Source organism: Euwallacea fornicatus, chromosome 1 (genome assembly GCF_040115645.1).
Source record: "Euwallacea fornicatus isolate EFF26 chromosome 1, ASM4011564v1, whole genome shotgun sequence".
Taxonomy (NCBI): Eukaryota; Metazoa; Arthropoda; class Insecta; order Coleoptera; family Curculionidae; genus Euwallacea; species Euwallacea fornicatus.
In genome coordinates, this window is record NC_089541.1 from 3,614,156 (window position 1) to 3,637,133 (window position 22,978).

The 22,978-nt window shown below is 33.8% G+C and overlaps 5 protein-coding genes across 9 annotated transcripts in view; 2 read left to right on the forward strand and 3 right to left on the reverse strand.

Moving 5' to 3' along the window:
* Pax (Paxillin) overlaps window positions 1–4,163 on the forward strand; it is a 29,707-nt gene extending 25,544 nt beyond the window's left edge. For 4 of the 5 annotated variants that reach the window (XM_066290281.1, XM_066290265.1, XM_066290257.1 and 1 more), the window contains exons 6-8: window positions 810–1,166; window positions 1,224–1,454; window positions 2,949–4,163. In XM_066290281.1, coding sequence (XP_066146378.1) covers window positions 810–1,166; window positions 1,224–1,454; window positions 2,949–3,215 — 855 coding nt within the window. In that variant the 3' untranslated portion in view covers window positions 3,216–4,163. Of the gene's footprint in view, window positions 1–809; window positions 1,167–1,223; window positions 1,455–1,571; window positions 1,861–2,948 lie in introns of those variants that run through there. The other variant, XM_066290289.1, reaches the window with a different exon arrangement.
* Window positions 4,164–5,011: 848 nt separating this feature from the next.
* Window positions 5,012–7,037, reverse strand: LOC136343565 (G-patch domain and KOW motifs-containing protein-like). The gene is made up of 5 exons (XM_066290369.1): window positions 6,762–7,037; window positions 6,281–6,459; window positions 5,799–6,187; window positions 5,607–5,739; window positions 5,012–5,542 (listed from the first exon to the last, which is right to left on the reverse strand). Exons 1-5 carry the CDS (start codon window positions 6,896–6,898, stop codon window positions 5,094–5,096), a joined length of 1,287 nt encoding a protein of 428 aa, XP_066146466.1. The 5' UTR covers window positions 6,899–7,037; the 3' UTR covers window positions 5,012–5,093.
* Window positions 7,038–7,340: 303 nt separating this feature from the next.
* On the reverse strand, window positions 7,341–8,832 carry l(2)k09848 (lethal (2) k09848). Its single transcript, XM_066290424.1, has one exon. It carries the CDS (start codon window positions 8,520–8,522, stop codon window positions 7,395–7,397), a length of 1,128 nt encoding a protein of 375 aa, XP_066146521.1. The 5' UTR covers window positions 8,523–8,832; the 3' UTR covers window positions 7,341–7,394.
* Window positions 8,833–8,952: 120 nt separating this feature from the next.
* cta (Guanine nucleotide-binding protein subunit alpha cta) lies at window positions 8,953–17,610 on the forward strand. Its single transcript, XM_066290434.1, has 2 exons — window positions 8,953–9,541; window positions 14,878–17,610. The coding sequence occupies exons 1-2, from the start codon at window positions 9,056–9,058 to the stop codon at window positions 15,502–15,504; spliced, it is 1,113 nt and encodes a 370-aa protein (XP_066146531.1). The 5' UTR covers window positions 8,953–9,055; the 3' UTR covers window positions 15,505–17,610.
* A 769-nt stretch (window positions 17,611–18,379) lies between these two features.
* On the reverse strand, window positions 18,380–22,714 carry pav (pavarotti). Its single transcript, XM_066290234.1, has 7 exons — window positions 21,205–22,714; window positions 20,659–20,878; window positions 19,995–20,471; window positions 19,571–19,942; window positions 19,321–19,504; window positions 18,987–19,265; window positions 18,380–18,755 (listed from the first exon to the last, which is right to left on the reverse strand). The coding sequence occupies exons 1-7, from the start codon at window positions 21,771–21,773 to the stop codon at window positions 18,469–18,471; spliced, it is 2,388 nt and encodes a 795-aa protein (XP_066146331.1). The 5' UTR covers window positions 21,774–22,714; the 3' UTR covers window positions 18,380–18,468.
* Between the last annotated feature and the right edge of the window lie 264 nt (window positions 22,715–22,978).

Genomic DNA, 22,978 nt, shown 5'->3' on the forward strand with positions numbered 1-22,978 from the left:
TTTAATATGTATACCCAAAGAAAAATACAATTTCAGTCCTGAATGGCAACCTGGTGCTCTTTTTTTATTTTTAATAATTCTTGACAGCCCATGTTGCCACACTTCGATTAATTTCCCTAAACTGCATGGGATTAGCAAAAACAACAATAATTACATATCTTGTAAATTGAAACATTTTTAGTTTCTTGATAAATCAGTTAAAGGCACTTTTTGCCAAAACCATTTTACGAAATCTCAAATAACTTTGAAGCGGGGTAAAACTTTCTTCATGTACTTTACAATATCCGCTAGATTTTCTCGGCGATGTAACGATAAAGCTACCTCCTCAGCTGTTCCTCTAACAAATGGCACCTCCATGGTCTGCCTTATGTCCAAGCTCATTCTTCATTTTCCCCAGGATGTGCCTCTGTGGTTTCAATAATCAAACGTCTCGATTTAGTGAGTACAAGTTTTCCAAAACCTGGCCTGAGCGACCTAACATTGAAACCCAAACAACGTTGTGTTGTGACATAATAGACCTAAAAAGCGTTCCACAAATAGCTCGCGCACTTCGGCTTGCCGCCTTATGTTCAATACCCGTTATATTTTCCATCTTTTTTCTGGATCAGCTTTTAAATCTGGCACGGTTGTGTCTTCTTAATAATCGTCCGAATTACGGTGGGGAATTGCGTAGGACCTCGACTCTACCTCGGCTCGGAAACACGTCGGTAAACTTCAGTGTTAGATCCATCTAGCTCCTATTCGGTTAGTCTTAATATTTCCTCGTTGAATTTTCGTTCACAAAATTTTTAAAACTTGGTTTTGTTTAGGTGAACCCGGAGCAGCCCATCAGAGAAGAAAACATCCGTCCATCGAAAGCCACCCAGTCTCAGGGTCCCCCAGCGAATTTGGATTCTATGCTAGATAATTTACAAGCAGACATGAGCCGTCAAGGAGTTAATACCAGCCAGAAGGGATGCTGCAGCGCCTGCGAGAAGCCAATTGTAGGTCAGGTGATTACCGCGCTAGGCAAGACGTGGCACCCTGAACACTTCACCTGCGCCCATTGCACCCAGGAACTGGGAACTAGGAACTTTTTCGAGAGGGAGGGCAAACCCTACTGCGAGCCTGACTACCACAATTTGTTCAGTCCAAGATGCGCCTACTGCAACGGACCTATTTTGGATGTACGTCAACCTGGTCCTGTCATGGTCTAATTTACAATGATTTTAAATTTGTTTCAGAAATGCGTTACTGCCCTCGAGAAAACGTGGCATATGGATCACTTCTTCTGCGCCCAGTGCGGGAAGCAATTTGGAGAAGATGGATTCCACGAGAGGGAAGGAAAACCTTACTGTCGCGACGACTACTTCGATATGTTCGCACCCAAGTGTGGAGCGTGTAATAGGGCTATTATGGAGAACTACATTTCCGCCCTAAACACTCAATGGCATCCCGATTGTTTCGTCTGCAGGGTAGGTATTTTGGGTGTTGGGTAAATAAATGGGTTAAAATAACTGGCGTATATTTGGAAAATAATTCCATTCGAAACACTGAATGAATTCGGTAAGTAATGGAATACTTGAACTCAGGATTGCAAATTGGCTGTCCAAGGAAAATCATTCTACGCAGTGGAAGGAAAACCTGTATGCCCGAAATGTATTGGAGCCGATGAGGAGGAGGATGAATAAACTCATGTCCCCTAATATGCCCCCCGTGAATGCCCCTTTTTATATGAACACAATCCCCTTTAGTTTGTAAGAGGAAACTAAATTATTTTTATTGTAATATAATAATAAAGTAATAAAAATAAAAGAAACAAAAAGGAAAAACAAACAAAAACAAATACTAATAAAAGTCGGCAATGATCGACTGGCCTGTTGGTTATCATTTGTGGTGTCTCTAAAGACTTTATAGGCAATCCTGGCCAACAGGTGGTCGGTTATTTGTTGACTTTTATTTATTGTTTAGTTGAAAACAAAAACAAATAAAAAATGATTAGCTTATGGTCGGCGGCAAGGGGCTATAGTCTATTTATATGGACGTCTAATAAGCTCAGAAGCTCAGCCCTGTAAAATATATTTTTGCAATGCAACCTGTTGAGCATGTGGGTAGTTCCAAATACAGTGTAATTTATGTTTTAAATACGATTTCTAGGAAGGCGCTCAAAGTATTATTCCAAAGAATGTTTGGAATTTTAGTATTCTGAGTTCTAAATTGGAAATGTACTCATATAACTTGAGAAAATATGAAAATAGCGGGGGTTCTAGCAGCACGCAGAGAGAAAATTTTTGTCAATAAGAAATGCGGAGATGACTAGAGACATTAGAGAAAAGTTGAGCTTCTCTGAACTCGGGAACATTTTCCTTCCCAGATGCCAAAACTATCTTATTTGAAGTAAAGGCGTCGAAGGTGTGTCCCCCCCCCCCCTTTATTTTTTAAACATGTTAATTTTTTTAAATTAACATTTAACGTGTATTAATTGTCAAAAAATTACTATTTGACGTAAATTTTATGGTTTTTGTATTCAAGATGGCTGATAAAGATCATTGTTGAAAAAGAAATTTAGTGTAAAAGGAGGGGATCATTTGAAAGGTTTTCACGAGTACATTGCGATGTAAAAAAATTATACCGTTTGATGGACAGGAAAGGAATGGCTAACAGTCAAAATAACTTCCCCTTTCTCTCTTTTTATTATCCAGTTTTTACCTCCAACCCCAACAATTGATTTTGAAAGTATTCTTTTTAATTTCGATCATTCAAATGAGTTTTTAGAGACATGAAGAGTTAAATATAGTTTTTGAAGTAAGACGTTATCTCAAACCCAATTAATGGCCTTAGGAAGGGTACAAACTACTATAGCAGCAACATTTCTAACCATTTGTTGATATATATTTGTTAATATTTTAATAAGCAAAAAATACTACATTATGGATCAGAGATTTTAACAAGCGTTACTTCTTTTCTAGGAGTGTCGGCAACCTTTCGTTGGAGGTTCCTTTTTCGACCACGAGGGCCAGCCCTACTGCGAGACACATTACCACTTGAAGCGCGGTTCCCTCTGCGCGGGCTGCCACAAACCCATCTCCGGACGCTGCGTTACTGCAATGTTCCGTAAATTCCATCCGGAACATTTCGTCTGCGCCTTTTGCCTTAAACAACTTAACAAAGGCACGTTCAAAGAGCAGAACGACAAGCCTTATTGCCACATATGTTTCGAGAAATTGTTCGGTTAAGAATGAGAATCGAGGAAAGTTGGTCATTTTTGGTCTTCAGAAATGTTTCTTGCATTTCCTTTATCAGTCTTCGTCAATTTTACTAAAAGTTTCTGACTTGTTACAAGTTTAAAGCGCTAACAGAGTGGGTTTTTGAGCATAATTTTTTCTTGAAGGTCGCTTATGAGCTTTTATTATTACTGGAGCATGTTTTAAAATATTAGAGGCTCTTGTTACTTATTTAATAGAAATGGCACTTTAGTGCTGTAATATCAATGCCTTCATAACTTTGCCAATAGGTTACTTTTCGTAGAAACCATGAAATATAGGTACAATATTATCTTTTGTTTCTTTGCATTTATGGAAGTTATCTACCAGGTAAAGTTACCATGATTTTGATATATTGGGCCTTAGTGGGTCAAAATTTTAAACATTTAGATGCTCGCTTTTAACAGTTAATATAAGGTAAGATGTGATAATTTTCGAGCCATATAAGGGTTTGCTAGTCAAACGACAGATGCATTATTAAGTTTCGTTTTTTATGCGTAATGTTGTTGATTATATGAGTTGGCAAAATTAGCAATTACTTAGATGAAGTAATAGCTATGTATATTTAAGAACAAATGTAAAAGAAATTCTATAGTTCACAAAATTGCCATCAACGTACAGAACCTTTTATACTATATTTTTATTAAATAGACCTTTATATATACAATAGGTATATCCAATAGATTATATTTATTCAACCGCTGAGTACATTTGCTTCAAACTAGATGATTTCACTCGTTATTTCTGCATTTTTTACAGATCCGATTGGTTATATAGGACTTTATTTTTTTAGGATTTCGTTGTATACTTACTAATTTTAAAGTACGTTTTATATAAATAGTATTGTAACTGTGTGACATAAAGCTAATTTTACTTTAAGTATAAATATCTTCTTTTACAGTAAACACCATTAAAAAGTGAGTATTTTACGACTACTAGAAAAAAGTACACCAATAAAGGTATATAGAAGATCACCAAATGGACATTAACACATCCTAAAATAGAAATTAAATTATTCCTCCTATGTAGAATAATCGCTACAATTGCAAGTAGCCAGAGTTCCATTAATTTTTCTTCCTTTATTAAATCAACATCTAAGAGATTTTTTAATTCAGACAAAACGTACCTCAGTTTTGTCAGCTCTTAATCAAGCCCGATTTCAGTAGTGTCATCGCGGCACCTGATGAGACATTGGCTTGGTCTCAGTTTTAGAATATGTAATTTTTCTTATTGCTTTGACTTAGCTTGTCGGATCAAATAAATCAAACCGCGAAATAAAACATTAGGAACAAACAGTAGATAAATATTGGCTTAATCACGCACAACGTTCAAATATTTATAACACTGGATGGCGAAATAATTGGGACCGAAAAATCCCATGCGAACTACCGTGAGGCCAGAAGTTACCGCTGAAAATTAATTAGTTTCAAACTAAAAGTTTATAGCCGTGTCATTGAATACGTCTAAAAAACGATAAACACGTGTACGAGCGGGGAAGTTTTATAAATACCTCTAGGGTTCTAAATGATATTATATCAAAGTCATAATCGACTGAGATATTTTTGTAGGTTCTTTGCTGATAGTGCTCCGCAACTAAACTGTGTAGTTCAACTATTTGAGACTGGGAATTTTGAGCTGATTCTTCGACTATGAGGAATGAAATTGAGAATATAAGTCAATCGTTAAGCATGAACCATGCTATCCTGACAACATGGTGTATGTTATTATCTTGCGGTTTGACTTGTAAACTAATTCAATTAAACTCGCTCTTTATTTAAAATACTGTTTATTTTCATGAAACAGTCGACAAAAGAAAATAAATTACAATAAAAAATACAGAATATCATTAATTTAACTTTTATTTCGGCGGTCACGTCTTCTGTCCTCATCGCTGCTGCTGTTACTACTACTCCTTTGACGTCTCGATTTACTTTTGCTTGTATGTTTTGAAGAATGGCCCCTATGCCTCTCTGTTGACTTACTTCTTGATCTACGATCTTTTTTGCGTTTTTCTTTTTTGTAGGTTTTATCCGAATCTTTTTTTCGATGTCTGGAAGGACTTTTTTCTCGGTGACTAGAGCTTTTGGAAGTCGATTCGCGTTTCATTTCTGGAGGCTCTGATCTTTTATTTCGATGATTCGCCGATCTGCTATTTCTACTGCTATGATCATCTTCTGACTCTGAATGAACATTTTGTTCCTTTCTTAGAGCATGTTTTGAACCGGGGGTTTCTGATTTGATTTTATAGTTCTCTAACTTTTTATCTGACATTTCTTTATACTTCTCATATTTTGCATTATCTGAAAAAATTCTCATAATCATAATAAATAATTCAAGACATACATATATATAATAAAAACGCACTTAAAATTTTGTATCCTTTAAAAAATTCTTCTTTTGTAACTAGCGTTAGCATCAGCTCATTGATATTAACAATTTCCCCCTTTGGATAGACTTTAATAATTACCCGGCCGGCTTCTTCATCAAATCCATGGACCTATATGTATGAAAAATTATTTTACCTTCACACTAGCAAAAGATATTTGTACAACTGACCTCACAATAGTTGCCACTTTGCTGCCCCGCAATAACCCTTGCAAACGCTCCTTGTTTCAAAACCAATTCATTCCCATGTTTATCAATAGGTTTTTTTGATGGCATTTCTGACTCAACTATTTTCGCTGCTCCAAGACCAAGACCCTTTGGCCTCAATTCTGGTACATTAATAGCAGCAGATTTAGTTGTATTTTTGCCAATGGGCATCCCTTCCTTCCAGCCCATGCCTCTAAGAATTGCCATACCAAAGTCATTTATTGGCACTGAATCATAATCTTCTAATGTAGGTTCTTTCTCTCCTTCTAGTGAATAAGTATCATTGCCTAGAGGAAGGAAGGTTATTTTTGTGTTATCTAATGGGAAGTCATTTGTTAATCTCTGTTTGGCTTCTAAAAATCAAATGATACCCAGATAATTATTGAAAATATATATGAAATTGTTTTAATGATATTAAGTAATAAATAAATTATCTGTGAGCTCACCTCTAATCAACTGTCTAGCTATTAATTCATCAGGTGTTAACTCAGAATCAGGTCGAATGTCTTCTGGTGCACTTTCTTGGGCCTGAGTCTGCTTCTTAGATTTTTGAATCCGGTCAAGCAGATTCTTCTTATTGTCTTTCAGTGGTATAATTAATGGTTGTTTTACTTCTTCAACAGCACTATAAAAGAAACAAATTAATTCACGTGGAAAATAACTGATCTAGCTAAATAGAAAATATTAAAAATATTCAGATATATTTTCAAATAGCTATTAAAATAGCAGGATCAGAAAATGTGTCTTCTGTACTATAAACTATTATGCTTCTGCTAAAAGGAAGAAAAATCCTGTCTGCTGAGCTTAAATGAATATAGGCAGTAAGACACAACTAAGAAAAATTTTGAAACTATGTTATTAACTTATTCATATCTATCTATAAAGTCCAGGTGTATTTATGTTAGTGGTATTAGTTATATTACTTACTCTTTCACTTTTATTAATTTTCCTTCTAGGCATTCAATTAACTCAACTTTGTTCTCCTCTTGGGGTATTTTATTGGATATTATATTTGTTTTCTTGGAAAGCTTGCTGAATCCAAAAGATATTTTAGGTGGCTCCATTATTAACTATGAAGCTTTCACTAAGGTCCACAACACTTCAATTTTATTTTCTCTTACTTGGGAATTACGATTTAGAAACTTAAAACTATGAACCTAGGAAATAGTAAAAATATAAATATAAACAGTGTTCTAACCTCATTAAACGCGTTCGTTCACCTAACCTTTTCAAACTGATTAAATTATACACCAGGGGTAAGTGTGTACGATATCTACATTCTTTCTATGGTCAAATTCTGTAAAGACGTATAATAGAGAATGAAATTTTTGACCTTGAGAAAATTTATCCTTACGAAAGAATTACATTATTAAATGTTTATCATACAGCTGCCGAAACGCTGAATTTTAAAGCTTACAAATGATTTTTAAACTTGTCCTCCCAATTTTTTAGATTTTATAAGATTTCGTTCAAATTTGGGGGAGTTTAGAGCCATGAACACATAAACACATGACATCCTTTTTTATTACAAACTTAATACAATTTACATTATATGAAATATTATTGACTTGTTCCTTTCTTCTTTACTTTTCTTCTGGCTTTTTGCCTAGTCAGTTCTGTAGATTCTCTAGCAATCTTTCGTTTTTTATTTACCCTTTTTGTATCATCATGAATTTCTTCCATGTTCTCAAACAAATCTTCATACTCTTGATCAACCTCCTCAAGATGTTCTTCTTCAACTTGTTGGTTCTCACTTTTAATTACTGGCTTTACCACTAGCTTTGATAAGTTTTGCTTCATGTAAACCTTATTTATTAATTGCTTGGTCTCCATGTTATTTACTCTTAAATGCCTATCAAGACTTATGCTAGCAACATAAGGTTCCAAAGGATCACAAGCCATGTCAGTCACACCTCCAGTGAAATTTGTATAAGTTTTTAAAACTTTTTTCTGTTTGAGATCTATCCACTGCATATATCCTTTGGTGGTTCCAGTCATAACTTGAGTATCCCTAAATGCACTTCTAATTGTTGTATAACTCGCCTTCGGTTCTTCAAATTTTACAACTGGTTTCCTCTGAGCTCTGTCATCATACATTAAAACGTGTCCCTCTTTTGTACAACAAGATCCAATATGTGGGAAACTATTGAAGAGGCAAATTCCTCGTATTGAAGTAGGAATTGGCAATTGTAAGCTATCATGCCCTAATGATTTTGCTTTAAACATTAATTTCTTTGTTTCAATATCCCATAGCTTGTAAACATTATTTTCACCACCTGTTGCTATTATATTTCTTGGGTAATTTAAACCCATGGCATCAAATGATCCTTTTTCATCCAAATTTAAAGAAAAATAATCATTATGCTTTTTTTTCCATATATTAACTATTCCATCTTTTTTGCCAACAATAAGGCTATCTGCCAGACAACTAATTCCTATAACTTCTTTGCTGCCTTCTAATCCACTAATTGCTTTTCCAAAGACCCCCTTTGAAATATCATAGAGATAAACGTTACCGCTTGAATATCCAACTACTAGCTCATCTTCATTTTTTCCTTCACAAAGAGCTTTAACATCTGATGAGTCCTCGAGGTTTTTGAATACCTTAATATCTCCTCCCTTTTCAGTTGTACACAATAATGCACCTCTATTTGTTCCTATGTAGAATGTTGATCTGCTTACATCCATTTTTATTCCTTTCTATTTCCCTACAGGATTTAGGGAAACTGAAATGCAAGGCAACGGTTTTAAAAAAACAACTTTTAAATGAAATAAGCATGAGTCTAAAATGAAGGTTATGTATCTCCAATAAAGCAAAGCTACTCTAGTCAACAATCTTAGCAGAATGAGCTCTGAGTACGCTAATCTGATACTGTAGGGATAAGATGTTATAATTGTTGCTTTGTAGCAAAATATTTTGAGCTAATCTGATTTTAACATATAGATTCTAGAAAATGTGTTGAAAAGCAAAGAATTATAAATTCATAGATTTTTCGCTTTTTTATGTAGTTTTCGTTGTCTACTTAGCCTTAGCTACAACTTATTACACGAATTGTGTTTTTTCTGAACAATCCGCTTTCAAAACCAGATCTAACGCATGCGCAGCTTGACAATTGACGTCTCACGATTGTCAGTGTTGTGTTGTTCTCGTGACAGCTAATATGTAGTTTTTAAAAAACCTTTTTCGGAAATTTATACAATTTATTACAATAATTTTAAAAATGTCCAATTTTAATTGGTCGTGTCCGTGTTGTTTGCGTTTCAAGTTTAGTCCCGAGGAAATGGAGCAGCGCTATAAGAGTCAGCAAATTGATAAAATGATAGAGAAAGATAGGCAGGCCCTAAAAAGACAGGTGAAGCTGTTGCTCCTTGGGGCAGGAGAGAGCGGAAAATCAACGTTCCTTAAACAGATGAGGATCATTCACGGGATTAAATTCGAAAACCAGCAAATCCAAGAGTATCAACAAGTTATCTACCAGAATGTGTTAAAGGGCATGCAAGTTCTGGTGGATGCCAGAGAAAAACTAGCCATTCCTTTGGAAGAAAACAACAACTTGGATGTGGGAAAACAGCTTCTCCAGCTTAAGTTTAATAACAGTTTAACATTAAACTCCAGGCAGTTCATGCAGTATGCTCCGTGGCTTTCAAAATTGTGGAATGACTCGGGCATAAGGAGAGCTTATGATAGGCGTAGAGAGTTTCAACTGGTAAGTGCTTTATGTTTCATTTCAAGAATTTCTTAATTTGAACTTTTACTAATAGTTAGTCTAAGCTAAGTTAAAAAGGTAATGTCAAATAATTTACGGAGCATCTCCCAATAGTAACTAGGTACTGCCTCTTGTTTATTTCTCTATGATGAAGAAATTGTCTCACATTTCACAATAACCCTCCTAAAAACCAATCATTTAATAATGATATTTTTAATTTATGTTAGTAGTAGGTAGTAGGCTTTAGATTAAAGGTAAGAATGATGAAGGAAGGTAATTTAGATTGGAAAAACACTAAATACTTGACCAAAATTACTAACAAGTATCATGAATGTATCAAACAAATCACAGTATGAATGTATTTATACTAGTTAATTCTATGGAAGGGAGTAGTACTTATGTTTTTATTTCTTTTTATTAAGGGTGACAAAAAAATATACATAATATGCTTATTATCAAATCAACTTTTTTCACAATTTATAATCTATATTGGATTAATCCCTATCATAATGAATCACCTTTCTACAATATAATTCACTACTTGATGCAGTTAAAACACAAGGAGCTGTCTGCAGGAAGTGATATCTGTTCTTTAAGATTTACTTTCTCGATACATTCTCTTTGGAAAGACAAATGAACCCAAATGTATTTGTGAATATGTCATCCAGTTTCATGCATAGGCATCAATTGTGATGATATGTAATGTCTACAGAATAGATATGAGATCAGAATGAATGTACAGTGTGAATCAATTCTAATATGGAACCTCCACATGGCCAATAGGGTGTGGAAAGCATTGCTTTCTTTATAGGCGTACAGAAACGTGTGCGAGAAATCCTGGGAGTTGACTCCGGGAAACCCTTTGGATTTGCGTTACGGTCATTAAACCAATATCTCGTACCTATTCGGCAACGACGTAGGAGACGGCCTGGTCCCATCTTTAAGGAATCAGAATAAGCGCCGTGTTTGAGGAAAAGGAGACTGTGGAATACAGTTGAAAAGCAGTAATCATACCAGAAAACCTAAACCGAATGCCATTCAAAGAGATGGTCAGGTCAGCTAGATAACTGAACCCATTTTACTAGAATATATTACAATATACCTTTGATCTTAATTTTATTTTTATTCATTCTGAAAAAAACTTTGATCAAATTTGGTGCTTATTTTATCACTTCGAAAGAATTTTACTCTAGATCGAGCCAGAATAAGTTTTATCGTTGCTGACAGTTTCCAGACTGAGTGGTATTCTAAAATAGAACAACATTGTCTCATGTAAAACAATGTAAGATCATAAGACTATCGTTTAGTTTGCAGTTCGTTCATTTTCGAAAATTTGATCACTGTTAAAACTTATAATCATCGCTCTTTTCGAATGCCCATGACGTTAATTCATCATAATTATGCCAAACACTCAATTGCCGGTATTTAAAGAGGAAGTAATTTACTATTTTCTGAAATCGTGTCATCATCGACCGTTCGATGTTCTCGTATGACTACACGGCCTGTAAAAAAACTCGGCGAAGCAAAGCAAACGGCAAAAGTTTACGTTCATTAATAAACATTGGCATTAATTAAAAATACATAACCATTTACACCTTGGGTATAGTCTTCTATTTTTACACCGAGGAATAATACCTCAAATGCACGATCGTTAAGGTGGAATTTTATGATTCGTGCATTGAAAATTCTTAGCTTTTCCAGGACGTCTAGAGAAAGTGATATGATGGTGGATTTCCAACGAAATCGTCAATTTTAGGAAGAGTCCCGATACATTAGAAAATATCTTTGTCATCTAGATTTTTCAGGCTGAATGTAAAATAATGTTGATGCCCGACTTCAAAAATTAATTTACCCAGTTCTCACATAACGTTTAGATTTATGTGCAGTGGTGGTGACTCACCATGAAATCCCCGATTATATTTGGTAGTACCATATACCATATAATAATTAACCCACGTGATTGTAAAGATGTACATATGTATAGATAGATATCAGTAGATAGAAATAGAATTCTCGGCATTGATGTGTTTTACTCTGTGGCGAAGTTGCGTAGCTACTTATTTATCGAGATAAAAAATAATTCCTGAAACGTCGACCTCGTCGGATATTTAGGTTTGCTCAATATTTACGTACATATTTTGAAAACAAATAGATTTTCCGTCAGAAGTAGGTAAACACATGTTTTAATCGGAAGAATGCAGAAATATGTGTATGTAGGTGCGTGGTAAAAAACAAATATTGCCATTTCATCAGAAAGGTGATTGACACTGAGAAAATTCTGCTCCTTGGTCGCAAACTAATTAAAAAATCAAGTTCATGCCTACCGTCACGTTTCATCTATTCATCAATTTTCTCATGACACATTAGAATAATATGCGATATATTTAGCAATATCCGTACATTGAAATAAGATCCGCAGCACCACATGCATATCATACGTGAAGTCCTAGTTTATGGGACGAACGAGGAAATTAAATAAACATTCGATTTATAAACAAGTGGAAGTGCGGCAACTAAGACAATTTTGTCGATGTCTAAACAATATTCCGGTAAAACTTGAATGTATTAATTATTTAGATGCATTGTGTTGCATATGACATGCAGAGCAGTGGTGTAACACATAAAGGTGTGGTCAAATAACTCGTGTAGTATGGTGTAGGTAAATCTTTGTTTGTGCATCAAACATGCACATGAGACAATGTCGTTTCATAACGTAGCAGTTTTCCCTTCAATTTTTGCCTCTTTTGAATCTCCAAAGCTTTGCCTAAAATAGTCCAGTTTATTGGTGACTTTATATGCCATATAAACAGTCCAGTAGTAGATCGGAATGTTGCTACGAATGTTTTATTTATAGACTCTTTGAAATCCGTTAAATGGCACTTGTATCGTATATTGTGCCAAACAAATTGGGTCAGAAGAGCAACTTTACCAGTCCACGGGGGGTCATGCAGTTTTGAAATTATTTTATTCATTTTTTCTAGACTGGTTTCCGCTTAAACGATAACAGAAAATAATGATTCAAAGAAAGCCTGTAAACAACTCTTCGCGCACATTATGAAATTCCTGATAAAAATAACGGGGATCGACCTTGAGAACTGAATCAAGGTATGTAAATCGATCAACTTACGTTTACGGAATGCCAGAGGACTAAAAGTTCATATGGGTAACGTGATTTCTTATTCGTTTTATGATAATTAATCCTTTTACGAGTCGGTAGCGCCGACAGGAGACAATACAAAAAAGCATATAATCAGAAGATTACTACAGCTTGGACAATTAAAAAATACATACAGGATGATTCAGAATTTATCATAAAGAGTATAGGGGCGTTCTTTTGAGGTCAAAATAAGACTTCCTATAAACGGAGGTCCACAAGTTAAGATTGCGTAGCTTGACAATCCTTCTTGTTTTCCGTTGAATTTGTTGACAATTTGGTTGTTTTTTTATTTCAAAATGGAAAGTGAACACTATTAATGTGAACGTACATACAGTTGTGATCAAAGTAATAAGAGATTCAGTGTTAAATTTAAGCGGTTTATTGTAAAATATTTAATATATAATTTATGTTATAATACCAACATCGTATAACGTCTGCTCAAGTAAAAATTATTAAAAAAAATATGAACACAGTCTTGCAAAAGTTACAGCATCTATTAAAGAAAATATGTTCTTTTTTTCTGGTCAAAAAATAAGAGTATCTCTTCTTTTCAATCATAAATTTTGAAAACTCGTCTTTAATAATAAACAACCAACATCAAACATTAGTACTTAGTACTTAGTGAGTGTCCCTTTTGTTTTATCCTAGCTGAGCATTTCCTTGGCATAAAATTTATTAATTACTGACAAAACTACCGGCACGGAACTCCAAATTTTCTTGGTCTCTCCCTACAAAAGCCGCTTATGCGATGTTATTTTTATTAATATATTTTTTTATATTTTCACGAATTTTCGATCGGATTCAGATCAGGAAATCGCGACGGCCATGGGAACACTTCAATTTTATTTATGATGAATCACTATTTTACTATTTTCGCGGTGTGTTTTGGGTCATTATCCTGCTGATAGATCCACTTTAAAGGCATGTTCATTTTATCATAATGAATTATTTTTAATATTTACATGTAAATTTATTTGGTCAAGTTGTCTTTAATTCATTATAGTGAACCTATTCAATTATAGGAAAAGCGACCCCACAATTTATTGTCTCCTTCGCCATGCTTTATTGCTTGCAGTGTAGTTCATAGATATAGTTCTAAGTTCCTTTATTGTCTAAAATATAGTTTCCCATCTCAACCAGAGGTTTCATTTAGGTTAAATCTGCCAAAGTCTAATCTTTGGTGGATTTTTATTTTATTTTTTTACTTAAATGCAGTACGTTTCTTATGCCTCTTTCATAATGCTTTATCTCCGCCAAACGTTTTCTTATTGCCCGTGTATTGATTTGTAGATCGAGTTGCCGTTTAATACCAAAAGACGTTGAAAATGAGTTTTTCCGCGCCTTTCTTGCAAATCATCTATCAAGTGATTTGCTTGTTCTTGGGCGATCTCAGGTTTTGATTGCTGTTGCTTTAAACCTTTTTTCTTTTAAAACTTTAGCAATAATAAATGCTGATAGCTTCAATACGCCAGAAATAAATTTATACTGCAAAATTATACGCCTTTATTCAGAAGTACAATATTTTGCGCGATCCATAATAACATTCAAAACTGTATTAAAAACTAAAAAAAAATGTTCAAAATCGAAATTAAAAAAATCGATAAATATTTGACTAACAATAAAAAAAAAAGCATATTATTTTGACCACTGAATAGTTTATTATTGACAAGAAATGTTAACTCCAACACGTAAGGTGAATAAATGACAGTTTTTTTTTTAATTAAAAGCACTAAGGACAAGACGTGACATTGACAAACATAAAACAATATATTTCGTTTCGTGTATTGACGATTTATTAAAAACATTGATAAATTTCCAGAATTACTTTCAGTCTTATTATTTTAACAACAGTAAACGGGTATTTGTTTATTTATTTTTTCTTGTAATCTCTTTCTGCCTTCATCGCTCTTAGAAATCTTAGATGCCCACACGTTCGACAGAAAACTCGAAGAATTGTCAAACTTTGCACTGCTATCCTACCATAAATTGTGATGACAATACTTTAACACCCTGTATATCGACAATTAAGCGTTAGCAAATTCACATTTATATGAAAAAATGTCGCATTTTAACACCAAAACTATGCCCCCAAATCCTTTATACCTCATTTTAAATTACCCTGTATAACCTCTATAATTTGAGTAGTATACCAAAGATCTAATAGTTTTATTTGTTTCAGAGTGATTCCATAGAGTACTTTCTCAACAACTTGGAAAGGATATCTCAACCAAACTATATACCGACGCACAAAGATATTCTTCATTGTAGAAAAGCGACAAAAGGCATTACCGAATTCCAGATTCCCATCAACAACATCCCATTCCTCTTCGTGGATGTTGGCGGACAGCGTTCCCAAAGGCAGAAATGGTTTCAATGTTTCGATTGCGTCACATCCATAATTTTCTTAGTGTCTTCTTCAGAGTTCGATCAAGTCCTACTAGAAGATAGGAAAACGAACAGGTTAGAGGAGGCGCGAGACATCTTCGATGCTATAGTCAATAACGTTATATTCAGTAGTGTGTCGATAATTTTATTCCTAAATAAGTACGATCTGTTGAAGAAGAAAGTAAAAAATCCGGAGACTGATATACGCTGGTACTTTCCGCAATTCAAAGGCAATAGCCATTCGATGGACGATGTTCAAAAGTTTGTGTTATATCTGTTCACTAGCGTGAAAAGGAATCCCAAAAAGGCCCTATACCACCATTTCACTACAGCGGTCGACACTGAGAATATAAAAGTCGTCTTTTATTCGGTGAAAGACACGATACTGCATAGAAATTTGGAAAATTTAATGCTGCAGTGATCCATGGTGTTCGTCTGTTTTGGCTGTGTTAAACAGAAATAATAATACATTTTTATGGAAGACTGACTAAGATTAATTCGCTCGAAGAGTTGGTTAAGCAGCCTTGCATCAATCAGTACAATAATAAACGATAAACCTAGTTAAGCAGAGTAAATTATGAAAATGTGATAATTGTGATTACTATTTCTCGATTCGGCCACTAATACCATTATGTGGGTCTTTTCGGAATGCCAGGTGTGTATACGTGCAAGATTTCAGGTTGTATGATTTAAGTAGCACATGTACAGAATAAAGTATTCCGACTTTGTGCATTGTGAAGACCCAACGTTTAAGCCAAAAATAGCGCATTTATTTAACACATTGAGGATTTAAATTAGGATAAAAGTACGCAATTGTTGTGGGCGACTGTTCGCCAGTTAAGACGCCTTTAGAATGATTTAATGCTTTAATTGAATAACGCGATGCACGATTATGACTTATTTAAAGGCTAGAGGAACCTGCAGTCACTGAAGATTTACTATGGAAAATTTGGTTTCCACTTGTTAAGTGCAGATTTGAATAAAAAATGTAAAAGTACACAATACGAGTGTTCAATTGGATCAAAACGTAAGATTAATCGCTAAATATGTTTCTTTAATTGTAGAAATATATTTTAGTCGCATTTTGAATATATTTTTGGCCTTTATGCTGTTTTATCTTCAATACAAATTATTGGACAAACCGTCAATGGACACATCACTTTGGTGTGCTAAGCGCAGATAGTTTATTTCAAAAATCGCGGGTTACCTATTAATAATGCCTACCACTGTTTGTGGGTAAGTGTATATTTGTATATACTTATCGACAAAAGTAAATATTTTGACCGTGCGGCTTCAAAAGTATGCCCGAAACCAAATATTTAAGCATACTCGGAGTTAAAGTAATTATTACCTAAGAACATATTATTTTGTAAAAAGATTGAGAGACCACCAATTTAGATCCTCTAGCGATGACAAGCTGAGAGTAATGAATTTCTTATTCAGAATACGATTTTAATGCTCTGTGCGTTTTCCAGAGAACAATTTATTATATACAAATGCAAATCAAGAATACTGCCAGTAAGCCATAAGGGTACCACTCGCTACTCTGTGAATACGTTTCTGATAGTATTTTTACGTGGTTGTTGGCTTATTTCCATTCTAATTATTATGATTTTTGCAACTGCCAATCGTAACGTGCCTACCAAAAACTGCTCCTTATACCAGAGATATATTTACTAGACTTACCGGTTTATCTTACTCACACTGAATGTCGTATTAATAAAATTTGAATGTGATAAAATTGGCATCTATGCTGCTATACATATATTTTCCAAAAATGTGTTGTTTATTTCGTATCTGTAGGTTGTATATACATATTATAATTTGTATATTTGTGTATTATTGTAAAAGTATGTATCTGTATATAATTTGGTTGTACCTTTATATAATATTATGAAATTCTGACATATTGAATGAGTTCCGCATTCGGACTCTTTAGTTTTTTAAAGTTATTGTGTAAACTTTCAAAATAATGTTCACCTTGTATGAGAAAACTATTAGAATTTGTTTTCGGTCATAACAGTGAATAAATGTCATGAATTCCAATTTTCTTGATTATCTCGTTTGAGTATCGTAACTAATGCATACTTTCACTCTTACCCGAATTGATGTAAAAGTCAAATATTTAATTTAATACACGTACGCCACATCTTAAATAGTAACACCTAAGTACACATAAACTAATTTATGTTCAGGATGTAAAAAATACCTGCTGAAAATATATGCTCAATATTGAGACGTACAGGAAGCCTTTGACTGGGCTTGGACATATGGAATCTAAAAATATACTCCATTGTAAACATTATGTTATGCCGGTTTTACTTTCTTATTAATTACCGTTTTATTTATTTCGCATCATCATTTTTTTGGCTTAAAGACTTTTGCCTAAAAATATTGTAATTGAGGTATATTTTTGGATGATGTTTCCTGTAATGGAAAATCAAATATTGCGTAGAAATACTATTATTTGTATGCTGTTTAAATATTTTTGTATTTGTTAATAAAAATTATGTAAATGTATTTCAGATATTGGTATTTTATATTGCAGCAATTCCTATATTTTTTACGTTTATGACGTAACGCTACATGTTAAATGCATTACAAAATTAATTAGGCTCGTTGAGTTTGTGTTCATGTAGACTGTTTATATACTTAATAAAATAATATCGGTCTTCAGCGACCGATATCATATCATTAGTTTTAGCAGCATCGGTCTCTGGGATTTCTACATTTCTCTTATTTACATTAACCTACTCAGATTCATTACTTCTTGTTTGAATCGGACCGAATTTTTCTTCCATGCAAATTTTATTTTACTACAACACAAAAGAAAATGTAAAAAATATTTTTTAAAGAAAATATGGGATGAGCTGCTCTTTACATTTAAAGTGGTAAAAACTAAGTAAAATTCTCGATACAGAAAATGGTGTTGAAAGAGAATGGTGTCGGTTTTCAAAGACTACAAATATGTGACGAAAGCAAAAAGCACAGCTAATATTGGTAACATAAATTGATAAAGAGTAATTATAGACATCGTTTGGTATTTAACAAGGAGGAAAACGACAACTTGGCTACATATGTAATAAAATGCTCTGAAAAGTATTAATAAAGATCAAAGGACATAGAGTATTAGCATGAGAAATGGTCAGAATGTATTCCAACAAGATTTGAGGTCCCAAAACAATTCCTAATGAACATACATAATAAAAAACAAGATAATTTTTTTTTTAATTATTTAAGTACATAAATGTTAGATTCATAAAAGCTGACTCCAATCCTATGATGTATAAAATCAGTAAGAAAAAATCCTTTAATAAGATAACTATACATCGTTTACACTAAAAAAGTAATTATCTTTTTTCAATATTAAATGAGTATATTTAATTTAAGAACTCTTGGTAGGTGATTCTTGATTCAGCCTCTCCACATCATTAAATATTACTTGGGCTCCTCCTCCACACGTTGGAATGATGTCCGCTTTGTATAATTTAGTTTCCATTTCTCCGTCAGTGTCCGGTTCCTGTGCCACCAGACAATACTTACTTTGTTTTCGATTGATAATGTCGCTCGCTTTATCCAATTTTGAAACAGATTTCCGCTTCTTCATAGTGGGTTGCATTACTGTCGCCAGTGGACATGGCTTTATGACGTTGTGTTCCAGCCATACGTCACCTGATGTAGAACAAAATATTGTAGGTATTATCGAGCGTTCCATTAGTCATTAATGACTACTATCGATTCATCATTACAAATCTTGAGAACAATTAGTGCGTTCAGAAGACTGGCATGTGCCAATCATATTTAATAAGTCACACGTATGCAAATATGGCAATATTATATCTTAGCATATTGTATGCGCGAGAATTATAAACATTACAAGTAATAAATCTAAAACCTACTTACCTACAGATCTAGATCTCCTAGAACGAGCTGCCGAGGTCGCATTCAAATTCCGTCGATGCATGTGCGATGTACTTTTCGGAGTTTGAGAACTCAAAGGTTTGTCTGTGCAATCCGGTTCAATATCGATAGTATTCATTTCAACAGGAGGCAACTCGGAATCCAAAATGCCTTTTACAAGTTTTATCTTTTCATCTTTAGCTTTCATTGCTGCATTTAAATGATCCCTCTGCCTTCGAAGTTTAAAGTCGAGTTCATGGGTCATTTTCTCGCTTTGCAGAGCTGTAATGCATATGTACAAAGGAAAATATTTTTATTAAGTCTTTTTGATATTTACCCAATAGCTGTTTCGATTTTTGCCTGTCTAGGACAAATTGGTTAATTTTCAAGTCCTTTTCGTTAATGGTGCTTTGCAACGAAGCTATAACATTTCGAAATTCTTCATGTTTCGATTGCAAATCCTGATTGGCAGACTCTAAACCAGACATTTTTATATGCAAATTTTGCGCTTTTTGTTTTTCCTGAAATTATCATATAATTTTTAGATACATAATACTTAAACATTACATCCCAGTATTGCAACAAACCTTCTGAATAGCCGTCTTCAAACTTTTCATTTCCGCAGTGTTCAATATGCAGTGTTTATTCAGACTGACAAGTTTTTTCCTGAACTCTTGCTGTCTTTCCTCTATTTCTTTATCTAGATATTTGACCTTTGATTGTCGCTGCTTTAACATGTTTATAACTTTGTCGAGGACCTCTCGGCAATCTTCAAAATTCTCAAAATCGAAATTCACACTCGGAATCGGCGGTAAAAGAGTAAAATTTGTTGCCGTTTTACGTTTAGCAGGAGTTTGATTTTCCTTGTTTCTAGTAATGGTTTTTTTAAGGGGTGTATATCTGTTAATCTCCGCTTTGGAAATTTTGACATCTTGGGATATTTCCGCGAATTTTAGTACCTACAAATGTTTATTTTTCAACCCAATAGTTTACTTATAAAATAAAATTCACCTGAATATTTTCTTCAAAGTCCTCTGGAGACGGATTAATACACACGATCATTTTAACGGTACCGTCCCCTTCAAAGAAATGTTTAAAGAGAAAAGTTAAACGACTGTCACGATATGGCACCAATTTGGTGCCTTTTGTTAATTGATTTTCTCGCAATGTTTCCAGACATATTCTTAAAGTCATCAAAGAATTGTTTATGCTACTAGCTTCTTTAAGCCGCATTCCAGTATTATTAGTTCTATTTGTTCTCTCAGACCCTGCCAAATCCACCAGACTTAACTGACCAACTTTAATGTTATTCTCTGCGGGAATTGTAGGTTGGCCATTACCGTTAACACTGCCTTGTTCTATCTGAACAACTCTTATGTTAAAAATAGAGTGGCTTCTGCTAGAGCCTGAGTTTAGAGCAGTTGTAGCCATCCGTTTGCGGTTCTGCCCCGCGGTAAAAAGCCCAAATGCTTCCTGTGCAGATTTTACCTGTAAAATGCAAAGAAACAAATTGTTTTTAACAAAAAAATATAAAAAGTTATTAAACAAAAAATAATGTTAGAAAATATTAGAATCTTATGTTTTACCTCACTTTCACTTCTTTGAATAATACAAATTTCAACTTAAAAAAAATTTTATCATAAAAAAAAACTTTATACTGTAAATATTATCTTACCTCTGTTTCAATCACTCCATTAACATACATATTTTTAACACTATCCTCCCGGAGAATCTTATTTTGTAGGGTCTTCCCTGAGGATTCATCTAATAGGTCATACACACTATTATTGTATATCTCTACATAGCTGATAAATACAGCATATGAACTATTCTCATTCACATCGATTATCCTTGTTCCATCATTAACATAAGTTACCTTTTCTGCACTGACTTTTCTGAAAAATGCATTTAAAGTTAGTCAATTAAAGCTTTATTTTCCGAAATCAAAGATTCATTAACAAAGTTTACTTCACATTAAAATGACATTTAAATGATAATCACTAAAAAAAATTGTAGAGACAACAGTAACCAATAGCTACTTTTAGCTCTACAAAATTTACTTGTTAGATTAATATTTTGATTGCTCACAAATTAAGCTGCTAAAAAAATGGAACATCATCTGCAAAAAGAGGAAAAACACCTCCACTACCAATGTTGACAATAATAACATAATTTTTCTAATAGAATAAAACATTAATTGTTTGCACTAAAACTAACTCACCTCTGAACCTTTGAACCTGGAAAATTTCTGATTGACTGTAAATGATCATGAAAAGCATCATCTTCACTCTGTATTTCAAATCCATTCATTCTGTCTGACTTAATCATACATTTTGGGGCTTGATACTCCCCAATTGAGTTGAATATAGCATCAATGCACCTGGGCATGATGCCTGGATCATTCTGAGTTCCATTTAGAGTGTAAGTTTTGCCTGACCCTGTCACTCCATATGTGAAAAGCAATCCATTTTTGCCTTGTAACAAGTCTTCCAACAGGGGGTATGCAACATAAGTGAAAATTTCTGACTGTGAGGAATATGCTGTGAAAATATGCTTGAATGTGTAATGGGTCTCTTTTGTTACACTTCTGGTTTCAGGGGTAGTAAGGGCTAATGTGTCAGCTGAAAGTATTTGAAGAGAATTGACTGGGTCTGAACCATCCAACTGCGGTCGGATTCTGCAATACACATGAACAGAATCTTTATCAGAATCTGAATGATTCGATAGCGTTGTTTTCTCCCTTCGGAGTTTCTTAGCACTGGGTGTGTTAAATCTGCTTGTTGAATACATTTCAGAAAAATTTTTATGAATGAAAATGTCTTATTATCTTCAAATTCAAAGAAATGTCCAGATACCCACGTTGACAAAAACACACATTTACTTATGACTTCTTGAAGAAAAGCGCACAGTTTCCTTAAACATCTTCAAAATTTTTGAATTGTGAACGTGACTTGTTCGTTAACCGTTGGTTTTCTAACTGACAACAACTTGATTTGTCAAAAATGATCATTCATTTAGCACTCAATAATTTAGAGGTACGGCAACGTCGCTTCACCTCACGTGCCATTTTATTCTATATTTTATATTCGTTTTTTGCTAAATTTGAGATTGACTTAATTAGATCTCGTCAAAAAATCAGTCTACGATGTATATAGTGTGTCGAAAATAAGAATGTCCAGCATAGGACGCTCTTAAAATAATGTAATTTCGGGATTAACCACGTGTGACATAAAAGAGTAAATTTACTGAAATCTAAATAGCCTTGGAATACATTATTGATATGTATCAAAACATAGTAAATTTTTTTCCAAAATTAGTTTATCCTCGTATTTTTGAAAATGGTGCTCAATTGATTTTTCTTAAAATATTTAGATAACACTAAAGCAAATGCTATAAGATACGTATTTTAATTTTTATTGAAGTACATTATCAAAACGAATCAGATACCCGCACTACCATAATACCCACCGTTTTGTTATGAAAGCTTCTACTTTTAATTATTTATTTTTTTAATATAGAAAAAAGTGCTTTCTACAGAAAGTATCAAGTTTTTTCAGGAGCTTCCAGTTGTATCTCTGAAAGAAAGGCCAGATGGGTAAAAAAAGATATAAAAGGACAGGGCGTCCGTTGCCTTCCCTGATCTTTTTAGTTGGCGGCTTTAGAATACTATTGGCGTTACTACTGCTAACAACTGATTTTTCATGTCAACGTCAAAACCTAACCTATACAATAAATGATTTTCATCTAAATGTATAAATTTTTGTTTGCTAATAAACCGTATAGTAATTCACATTTTTCATTATTTTATTCACTGGTGTCGGAGGTTTGCTAGTTAGGCACTTTCACTACCCTACTTGCGTTTACGGAGGTTGTAGGAATAGAGTAAGCACTTGTGTAAATATTGTACAAATTAGCTCGCAAATATGATTGTGAAGAAAGAAGACAATAAATCTCGCACGATACTTAAAACCTATCTCGCCGTGTCTGCCCTTGAG

Bases quoted from the DNA above. Each gene is read 5' to 3' on its own strand.
- LOC136343565 (XM_066290369.1), bottom strand. From the start codon at position 6,898: ATGGAGCCACCTAAAATATCTTTTGGATTCAGCAAGCTTTCCAAGAAA. The intron at 6,460-6,761 runs GTAAGTAATATA...TTTCTTTTATAG, and splicing joins AAATTAATAAAAGTGAAAGA to TGCTGTTGAAGAAGTAAAAC. The intron at 5,543-5,606 runs GTGCGTTTTTAT...GAATTTTTTCAG, and splicing joins TAAAGGATACAAAATTTTAA to ATAATGCAAAATATGAGAAG.
- cta (XM_066290434.1), top strand. From the start codon at position 9,056: ATGTCCAATTTTAATTGGTCGTGTCCGTGTTGTTTGCGTTTCAAGTTT. The intron at 9,542-14,877 runs GTAAGTGCTTTA...TATTTGTTTCAG, and splicing joins GGCGTAGAGAGTTTCAACTG to AGTGATTCCATAGAGTACTT.
- pav (XM_066290234.1), bottom strand. From the start codon at position 21,773: ATGTATTCAACAAGCAGATTTAACACACCCAGTGCTAAGAAACTCCGA. The intron at 20,472-20,658 runs GTAAGATAATAT...TGCATTTTACAG, and splicing joins ATGGAGTGATTGAAACAGAG to GTAAAATCTGCACAGGAAGC. The intron at 19,943-19,994 runs GTGAATTTTATT...AAACATTTGTAG, and splicing joins ACTTTGAAGAAAATATTCAG to GTACTAAAATTCGCGGAAAT.